Here is a 10,941-nt window from a genome sequence, read left to right as displayed (position 1 = left end):
GCGTTCGAGGCTGTGCGGTTGCTAGGAATCTCGCGCCGCGTCATTCACAATAATTCATATTTTTAGACATTTTGTATAAGGAAGATGTCACTTTGTGAATTATTGTGAATGACGCGGCGCAGATTCCTTAACACCGGCTGTGCATTTCGATTTCAACGCTGTATGGTGCAAGTATAAGGTCCAAATCAGTCATCCCGAGTACTCTCAAGGTCTACTTAAAGCTGTTTCAGAATATGATAGTTTCCACGTTTGAGCTGATTTAAAATTGAAGAAGTTGTGTTCATATTTTCTTTGTATTATTTGTTATTCTTCGACAGTAAAGGGAAATTTTCGATGAAAAAACTTAATTGGATTTGAGTGTGTTTCATCACACATCCAGACTACTTTCAAACTTTTTGTTTTGTGGGTTGATAGATGAGACAATGGCCTACAAAAATCAGTACTTATTGACTCTCGCAGTCAAGACCCTCATGGCTGCCGACACCCTGAAGGTGACATTTTGTAGGCTTTGACCAGCTTCCACCGGCTACACCGTTGTTGTCAGCAGTTGATCCTGTTGAAGGTACAATTTATAGATTAATCTAGTAATCAGGCAGGATACTAATATTTATATTATAATCATGATAGCTGGTTAGACGTTCTTGATACTTGAATAAATAGTCTATTCAAGACAGAGCTCCGATATTCTTTCATTACTATCAGTTTTTTCCCCTGGAGCTTCTAACAGATCCTCTATCGATAACAGTATCAACACACGTCCTCTATGTGTTCTGGTTCAGTTCTGGTGTAACGGGTGCCATCGCTCTCGAAACTTTACGGACGAATTATTTTTTCTATAAAATATTGTTTAGGGCACAGTTCTTATGCGAAATATCCAAAAACATCAAAAGCGCATCAGTTAAAATCATTCTCAGTTAAAATTCATTAAACCGCACCGTGGGTGATCTATTAAAAACCTGTCCGGGAAATCTAGATATAACAATATCTTTAATTATCTCCCGGAAACCTTTTGAATGAACGTTCTCAGAAACAGAAACTTGGCCCATAGTGCAGTGAAATACAGTGAGTTTGAGCTTTATGATGCAGTGAGATCTAGTGACATGTATTAAGGTTTGGTGAGTTAGGGTTACGTATATACGACTAGACTATATACAGCTACATGCGGGCATATACAGGCATATATAGTTATTGTCAGTTATATAATAGCATGCAGCCTGTAAATATTTTTCATATGCAGAATGAGCACCAGCTGAATATCACCAGCTGGATCTGCACACACTTATTGTATGATAAACAATCAAAACACATTCTTAACAATGTGTTTACTTCATTCATACGTGTTTTGTGCGCGTAGATGACGTTAATGTAGAAATTCAATGTGTGTAGGTTGTCTTTGAATTGTAAACAATGCAAAGTGTTTTTGTTTGTACACCAGCTGGTGATATTCAGCTGGTGCTCATTCTGCATATGAGAAACTTTTAGCAATTGTATTCATCTGTAAAATGTTTATTTACAGTGAAATATAGGTAAATATGGCGGTATACAGCTGTTTAAATAGGAATTTGTGAAATTTACCTTGTACGGGGCTGTCGACATTGCCTCCGGCAATTTCTTTGTACATGATAATAAGGAAAAGAATGGATAATGTAAGTGATATTAAAGCGCGAATAGCTTTTCAGTAGAGAAGAAAATGAGTGAGAGAGATGATGAGTTTCACAATATAAGCTTTTGATTCGAACAGGTGTTTCGTACGGGTCGGCGTTAGCTTATGTTTATCAATTAGTTTTAAGTTTTTACTATTTATACTTACTTTTTTATCTTTAATCATATTTTAGTCGTCAAATTAAAAGCATTATAACAAATAAAAATCATCTATTTTTTTCTTGTCGGATGTGTCCAGAATACAAGCTGCATTGCCCCGTTCAATGACTCGAATATGGTTTAACGAAGAATATCGACGTGAAGTACAAAGTCGTTAAATGTAACATGAGTATTGTTTCTGAAATCAAATCACCAAAACAAAAATTCAGTCTCAAAATAAGCTTCAAAGTGACTATTGAGACCTTTTTATAGAAGTAATCTAATGCTCGATAGATCTTCCTTTTGCTTCATCTTGATGCTCTTGCTTTTGTGCTTTGGTGAGAATAACATCTCCATCATCAAAATCCGGTTCATCGGGATCTTGTGGATCTTCTGGAGTTCCTGGTACTGCAACACCGTCGCCCTCCTCTTCATCGTCAATAATTTCCTGTGCAACGTTGAAAATTATCAACGACGATAACAAGATTAAAATTGGAATTAATTTTCTAGTGATATACATTTCGCTCTGTAGAGTGGCCTATTCTGCTCTGTAAGCAGCAGAAACTGTCGCTTTTAAACTATACACTATGTCAATAAAATAGGTGGCAGCCTGGTCTATAAATATCTCCTAAACGTATTTCACGTCCTCGATTATTTGATTACCTGCAAATTGTTTGCTACACGTTTCGTTCAATAAATAGAAAATTGAAATTACAAAGAAACAAGGCATCAGAACAGTCGGAGCGTTTGCTGCGACGGGGCCCGGACGACTCGTTTGATGACAATGTTAGCAAAACGAAACGGGGGCGACCCATTTTGGTTTAAAGTAGGCAACCTCGTTTTGATTGGAAACATTGTCATCAGTTTATGGTTGTGACATATCAACATAATTAATTACTGCAATGCTACCTATAATCTAGACCATTTACCACACTATTTTGCCCGAAACCATTTTTGCAAATTAAGTGCAGGTGTTCATCTCTAAAATTGCGCATAGCGCAATTACAAAAGCCCGTACGAAGTACCCTACCATGCCCATTTTCGAAATTGACCTTACTTTTGTACATACCAATCGGGAGAAATTTTGAAAAAGGTTGCGATTTACTCAAGCTAGAGGGGTCACGGACGGACCTTTTTTTATTGCGGATTCGTCATCTATGAACATAACCAAATGCTTTGCCTTTACTGTCTGCTTCCAATTCGTTTGACAAACGGTATAGTAATCTTATAAGCCCCCAGTACTTCGTACGGGGCTAAAAATACATACATAGACTCAAAATAAGTAGAGTTAGTAACAATTAAACAGAAACAAAGCGACGTGTATGTTACGTTAAGGTTAAAGTAAAGTGAGGTGCTGGGTATAATAGGAGATATTGGAACATGTCTTCGAACATACTCATTAAATAATTGTTTTCTACATATGTATATGCAAGAATGCTCCAAATAAATACTTATGCGTCGATATCATTTTACATTCGTCCCTTGTGATCCAAATAACTTCAATAGGTAAATTCTGCAAATGTGCATAGTTAGCAACAGCTGGTTTTCGATCAGCTGGTGATGAAGACACACACGGTGTGGTTGAATGGAGTTTAATTAAACATGTCGTCGCAAATTTGATATTTTTGGATATTCTTAGTCTGCTTGTGACCCTGAACAACGTTCCACAAAAATTTTAGATTTTCATCCGTGCAGTCAGGAGCACCCGGACCAAGGCCCCCTAAAGTGCTCTGTAGGTGCGATAGAGCTGATTGGGGTTGCAATCGATAGGGTATGGAATTCTAATGGTCATAATACAAAAAAATTTGTCGCATGGATGCAAGGTGGTCAGGTGGTGACTCATTGAAGTTGAAAAATGACGATCTTTGAAAGTTTCTACAGGCGTGGATACTTGAGTCACAGAGGTGGTAATTAGTTTTACAAGTAGAGAGACATTAGCTCTACCAATATCCAAAAAATTACTTTTCCAAATTTTCTCCATAGTAACTTTATAGTGGTTCAATATTTTTCACTCTTTTTTGGCCATATTTGTGAAACTCAGCAACACCTAAGTCACACTCATGATAGTTTTTCGCAGCCAAACTGCTTAGATTTGTTTGGCTGCTAGTCTCAGCTTTCCAACAACACCTCACTTGCTATATCTCTGGTCAACAGTGCCGTTCTATTGAGTGCCTAAGTGAGATAAGTCCATCTACGACGAAATTTTAAGCATGACTTCAGAAAACGGTAATAGAGGCCAAATATCAGTAATATCTTGCTTTTTTTATGTAGTTTAATAATTCTATTTATAAATCGCAATCAAACAAATCATCCTCACCGTTTTCTGAAGTCATGTGTGTAAGATGTGTGTTGTACTGCCACCCGATTCAGCAGTGTGTCGCCGCCACGGCACTCTAAAGCGTCGCTTTTCCGCCCGGCCATAAAACGGGTCATGGAACTGAACTCGCTGGCAGACGAGGGTGGCTTATTACTTATCTCTTCAGATGTGTAGTTTTGCAGGCTGGTCAAAAAGCGAGACTCAGGGCTATAGGATAGGATAGGATGTTATGCAATGCGATTTGGTTATTGACCGGCTCACACTAGTACAAGGCTATGTAAACTCTAATACTGGGCCTTATGTACCGTTTGTTGAGACCGAGGTTAAGTCGACGTCCCAACGTATCTAATTGTAGTCATAAATCAACAAATTTTATAAAATTCAAAGTCTGACTCCTCTTCAGAGTTCAGGAAGGAATCACAAATATCGACAAGATTTTGCTCAATACCGTCTGTCTCAGATAAGACAGTTAGTATCTCTTTGATGCAATCCTCTGTCAATGCAATCAGTAATCTTAACACATTCGCCACAAATTGAAAGATGAATCTTATTACAGACGGAGGTCAGGTCCTTGTCGGTCGGATGAGAAAAAGCGTGCTTAACACAGTGACTGCTGCAAGAATCATCGTAATTGCAATAAGCCTTTCAATAGCCTTCAGACGAATTAATCTTTCCAACAGTTGTTCATTCCCATCACGTCGTAGCAGTTTGAAAGAAGTTCTCAAAGCCTGGGAGAATAACGGATGAATTAAAAAAATGTATGTTTTATTATCCAGAAACTAGTCATACCTTTTTAGACCCGTACGAAGTACTGGGGTCTTATAGGTTTACGCATACGTTTGTAACACGTCGAATTGGACTCTCTAAGTAAGGGGAAACCTATTGTGGTTGTCCAGAGATGCCAAATCAGCGAAAAAAAGTCCGTCCGTCTGTCCGCACGATAACTTGAGTAAAACGCATCCGATTTTGAAAATTCTTATTTTTCCCGTTTGGTAATGTCAAAAGAAAGGCTAAGTTCGAAGATGAGTGATTTTGGATCGACCCCTCCCGAGCTGTGGCCCAATAAGTGCTTTACGGTTTTTCGAAGATATCTCCGGACATTCAAACATTACACTTGTAAGTGATACGTCAAATAAAAGGTATTTACAATACCGATCGACAAAAAAAAAAGTTTATGGAAATCGGATGACCGACTCGTGAGTTAGACCCCTTGGTGTGAAACAGGCACAGGGCGGCAAGCAGTTTTTGCTTGTAGGTCGGCCACATTTGAACATATTTCGTCTGTTTTAGCTTTATTAGATAGGTATTGACCGTACCAATCAGGGAAAAAAAAGTTTTTGAAATTATGTTCTCCGGAGCGTGAGCTAGGTCTCTTGGAGTAAAAGCGTCGGTACTATTTGAGGTCTCCTAACAAAATGGCTTCCGGCGGCCATATTGGATTTTAGTAAAATTGAAATATATTGGGAAAAATGGTACTTAGAGAGTTTCTGTTAACAGAGAAGTAATTGGTTATGTGTGGGGTTTTTTAGGAATCCCATATGTGGACTTCTATATATATATATATCTATATACAGCTATATTGAGCAATATACAGGCATGTAGAGCTATATAATAGCAAATTCATTTGTGTAATGTTTATTTATAGTGAAATATTGGTAAATATAGCGGTATATAGCTGTTTAAATAGGAATTTATGATATTTGACTTCGTACGGGGCTGTCTATATTGCCTCCGGCAATTTATTTGTTGATGATAGCAAGGCAAAGAGTGCATAATGCAAGTGATTTTAAAGCGCGAATAGCTTTTCAGCAGAGAAGAAAATGAAGTAAGAGAAATGAAGAGTTTCACAATAAAGGCTTTTGATACGAATAGGTGTTTCGTTCGGGTCGGCGTTAGCTCTTATTTAATATAATTTTACACATGTACATAATAAAATTTCTTCGTCGTGGTTAATCGCTAGATTTTTCACCGACTAGTCAAGTCTCTACATTTCAATCGAAATTAGATATCCGAAAAAGTGATATATACACCATCATCATAGAATCGTCGAGGCAAAAATTTGGCAGTTTAAAATTTTTCAAAGAATGAGAGAAAAACCAAAATAAAACAAATAAAACTACAAATTAAAGATTAAAAAAAAAGAAAGGATGGAAACAATCAGAATCACCGCGTTATACGCCTGATCAATTCATACTCAGAAACTGCGCACTTGTTAAAAAATTCATCGGCTTGGCGTTGCACCAAGCGGTTGACAGGATCGATTCCGGACATTCCTAAGAGCACGTTCGTTGGGAAGGTCCTCGGTACATTTTGGATGCATTTCAGAATTTTGTTTTGAGTCACCTTCAATTTTCCGTGATTCGTGTGCGATGTGCCATACTGGCGATCTTGGGACGAATGATGGTTTTATACAACTTCAGCTTGGATTCGGTTGATAGCGTTGAATGCCTGCAGAGGAGCGGATAGGGTGCTTTAACGCTGTTTAGCCCCTTTGTCCTGCACGACTCAATACGTCTTGTGAAATTTAGCTTGTGGTCAATTATCATCCCCAGATAGGTTACTTCGGTTTTAAAGATGACTGGCGATCCATTGAAGTACAAATCCCTCGAAGGCGTTCGTCTACTGGATTGATTAAATTTAAAGAGGATCCCTTGCGTCTTGTCGCAGTTGATTTTGATCTTCCATTTTACGAAGTATTTGTGAATTTTCGATAGAGCGTTCGACAGGTTTTTAATGATAGTGTTGGACTGTTTGGCTAAGGAGAGAATGGCAGTGTCGTCGGCATAATATCCACTCTCGCAATTTGACGGTACTTTTAGGTCTGATGTGTAAACAGCGTACAATAACGGAGAAAAAACCGAGCCCTGAGCGAGTCCAGCGGGGATAGTTTTGAACGAAGACTGTTTTCCATTGACACAAACCACAAAGCTTCTGTACTTTAGGAACGACGATATTAGTTTCACTAGATACGTTGGAGTTCCAAATATATCCAATTTGAAGAGTAGCCCATTATGCCAAACCGAATCGAAGGCTTTTTCCATGTCTATGAGGACCATTATTGTCGATTTCCTGCTTGATTTGTTATGATATTAATGATCCTTTGGATCTGATGAACTGTTGAGTGACCTGTCCGGAAGCCAAATTATTTTGCTTTTATCACTAAATTTGCAGTGAGAGAATCATTCAGTTTCGCGTATATAATCCTCTCGAATATCTTCCCAATAGAACTCAATAGGCCAATAGCTGACAGCGCTCTTTGGGTCTTCTGTGGTTTCAAAATTGACGTAACTTTCGCTTTCTTGAAGTGTCCTGGAAAATAGCATTTATCTATGCACCAGTTTATAATATTCGTCATGAACTTATGGCGACACTAGGCAACCGTTTGAGCAGTATGTTCGGTATTCCGTCAATTCCCGAGGCTTAACGAATTTCAAGATTATTTTCAAGGTCTTTTCCGTCTGAACGTGGTGATCGGATGTGTTTAGAGTTGATGGACGAATACGATCGATAGACTGGACGACTTTGTTCACTTTATCATCTAGTGGACTACTATAATTGACGGTAATCGTGTAATTTTGTACGAACTGGTCAGCTAACGCTTCAGCTATGTCACTGTCTTTTGTGATTACTTTGTAGTCATAGTCATACCTTAAATGCCTCTACCACATATGAATCAACACCTGCTAGTTTTTTGCGTGTATGAGGCTTCATTTTGTTCAACAGTGAATTATGTATTCCTTTATGGCGTGTTCGTGTATTCCGTTCATAACAGTGTTGACAACAGAAATTTTCACTCCACTATCGAGTTTGAGGCTGGTTGTGCCATATGCGACCTCTTGGAGCTGTCCAGTTGAACACAAAAAATTTATGAAGTGCTCACTCTTTGCCACACTTAGACGCGAATAGACATTTACGCTTTTAGGCTGCACACACCAAAACGTTTGCAAATTGTTCTAGCCATCTCAATTTGATAAAATGTCGTAAGCTTGTGCTACTCGGCAAATGTATTATTTGCCGATGCGAAAGCGACAGTTCGTTTGTATTTATAAATGAAATATGGGTGGGTTGCTGTAACAGAATTATTTGGCATTTGGTGCTGTTGTGGCACAGCTTTTAGCTTTGTAAAAATCAGAACTTAATCCACGCATAAATTAGTCGCATTAGTCGCATAAATTTATACGTCAGCTTTTTTCTCCTTTGTTATGATCTGTCAGTTTATTTTTATTTTGCGATTATGGAAACGAAATGGATCACAAGAAACGAAAGTAAAAAAAATCAACCGTGTGCGAAGTTTGCAGCCCGTGGCCGAAGGCCAGGGCGGCAATCACACAGGTTGAATTTGGAAGCATTGTCGGTTGAGAGACCAAGGCGAACGTTTGCGAGCCGAAACATTTACAGAAATTCTTCACCGAAACACCGAATCATGTTTATTTGGGCATTACCTTCATGATTCCAAATTGAATCGATTCCAAACACACTTTAAAACATTTTGGTCCAAAAAAATATGAAGAACCACTTAAAACAGTAGAGATATCTCAATTTTAGTTTTCATTTCCATACTAAATCGCAAAATAGAACAACTGACAGATCGTAACAAAGGAGAAAAAAGCTCTCTCTGACGTATAAATTTATACGACTAATGGCGTGGATTTGTGTGTGTGTTTTTTGCTGTGATGGCTGATTTATTTTCATGTGCCAGGAGGCTGCTGCCCCAGGCCCTTGCATTTTCTGGCTAAATACCTTCTTATTTCAAAATTTTGGTTCTGGTGTTTGCGATACGTATCAACTTTCGATGTTCGTATACAAAAAATATTATGAACAACTCGGGGCAAAAGTAAAAAAATGAACCTGTACGATTAGAACCCTTGCAAAGCACCTAGCAGGGTAATAGAGGTTTTTACACGTCAAATAGAGTAGTTTTTTGATACCAATAATACCATTAGCAGCCTTAATGGTAAATTTGCAATGACATTATGAAAAAAAAGGTATGGAAATATTCGCATACTTCGATTAAAGTACTACTTTATTTTTTTCTATTACCCTGCTAGGTGCTTTGACCCTTGTCTTCGGCGCGGGCACCTACTCTCGCACACGGTTGAATTTTTTACTTTCGCCCCTTGTCATTCAATGTATTATTTGCTAAATTTGTTTTCCGCTGAGGCGCACAATGAATCATTCTCAACAATAAATGAATTTCTTTGTCGCCTAAACGTGAACTCAAAATTTCCATCTCAATCAATTGTAAAATAAAACGTCGCTGCGTCTCATCTCTGACTTCAGTTTTGAAAACACATCGAAAGTGATAACAACAGCACAATTTTCGTTCCAATTAAATCGGTGGCGCTGGGTGTTCCGTTTAAATTTTAATTCAAATTTTTATCACAATGAAAGTAATTACGCACACAGTTTTGCTTATCGCATTGCACTTGACCGTCGCGAAAATATTTGACGAGTGTGAATTTGCTAATGAGCTGTACGACAGACACCAAATTCCAAGGGAAGACATCTACAAGCATTTCTGCATTGTCAGCTCTTTGCACACGGCTAGAAACACTGAGAACGGCTATAAAGGGATCTACGCCATTGGCAGCAAATGGTGGTGTGGAAAGGATGCACCTGGTGGCGGTTGCAACGTAAAGTGCTCGGATTTGCTGGATGACGACATCGCCGACGACGTCACCTGTGCCAATTTAATTTTGTCGCAACATGGCCTCAACGGATGGGGGAAAATTGAAAAGGAATGCAAACGTTACGAACAGAAAGCTGACGAATGCCTACGTTCCATCGAGATGCTGATTGGATTGATGGGGAAAGAGTCGGATATTTCGACTACGAGTGCAGCACCAACGACAACGGTAATGACTACGATCATGCCGACAACAACAGAAAATCAAAGCCAGAATTATTCGAGCGAGGGTCATCATGTCACCGATTTTCAGAGTACCCCACATCAAACGTTAAATGCTTCGTCTGTCCAATGTTCGTGTGCAACGCAAAACATTTTGTTATCGACTATCGTTGTAGCATTGGTGGTTGTAATTGCTGCCGTTTTGTATAAGTATCGCAACTTAAAACGACTTGCAAGGTCTGTGCAAAATAAGGATTTCGAAGAACATTTAATGATTTAGATGAAAAGGGGAGATGTTATCGCTGTGTTGGCGTTCTGGCGATATTTTTAATGGAAATGAAAGATTGATAGTGATTTGAGAAGAGATGAAATGTATTGAAATGTATGTTTTTCAGTGTTTTTCCTCGGAAGAATCAGATTTCTCACGATGTCCCGTTCATTATTCTCAAACAACTGATGTTGTATACTTCGTCGAATTGTTTAGTCCCTTTAGTACGCCAAAAAACCAATTCAATGACGTCTCGAAATTCCCAGCAGCCAACGTTAAACAAAAAGCATTTAAAAACATATGGAATGTTGTATGCAGTAAATAAAATACAAACAACACACTATACTGTTAATATTGGCCGAGTCATTGTGACCCAAATATTGATGTTTTTGAAACAAAAAAAATGATGCATGGATGACTTGTGCATTACCAATAATTAAGGCCACCTTCCTTCGTTTGGCCCACGTTGAACCACTTGCAAAATTAAGCAAAATTTCGACTAGACCCCTATTAATTGTAGAGTGTGTGTTTTGTATAGAGCTGTTTAGTGTGCAGAGAGGTGATACCGATGATACCTAAATGACAGCAGGGTGGCCCGAAGGCCGAAGGAGCATGTCAACCATTTTTTTTTTGTTATGCGAATTCGTACGAGGCTGAATCATCGGACGTCGTTTACCACACGACACGTCCGCTTCTTTAAGTTAAATT

The 10,941-nt window shown here is 38.5% G+C and overlaps 1 protein-coding gene across 1 annotated transcript; it reads left to right on the top strand.

Annotated features, from left to right (window-relative positions):
* Positions 1 to 9,412: 9,412 nt before the first annotated feature.
* On the top strand, positions 9,413 to 10,492 carry LOC119085471 (lysozyme C-like). The gene has a single exon (XM_037195888.1). The coding sequence runs from the start codon at positions 9,502 to 9,504 to the stop codon at positions 10,243 to 10,245; it is 744 nt and encodes a 247-aa protein (XP_037051783.1). The 5' UTR covers positions 9,413 to 9,501; the 3' UTR covers positions 10,246 to 10,492.
* The last annotated feature ends 449 nt before the right edge of the window (positions 10,493 to 10,941 follow it).

Source organism: Bradysia coprophila, unplaced genomic scaffold (genome assembly GCF_014529535.1).
Source record: "Bradysia coprophila strain Holo2 unplaced genomic scaffold, BU_Bcop_v1 contig_94, whole genome shotgun sequence".
NCBI classification, from domain to species: domain Eukaryota; kingdom Metazoa; phylum Arthropoda; class Insecta; order Diptera; family Sciaridae; genus Bradysia; species Bradysia coprophila.
This window is presented reverse-complemented; position numbering and strand designations above follow the sequence as displayed.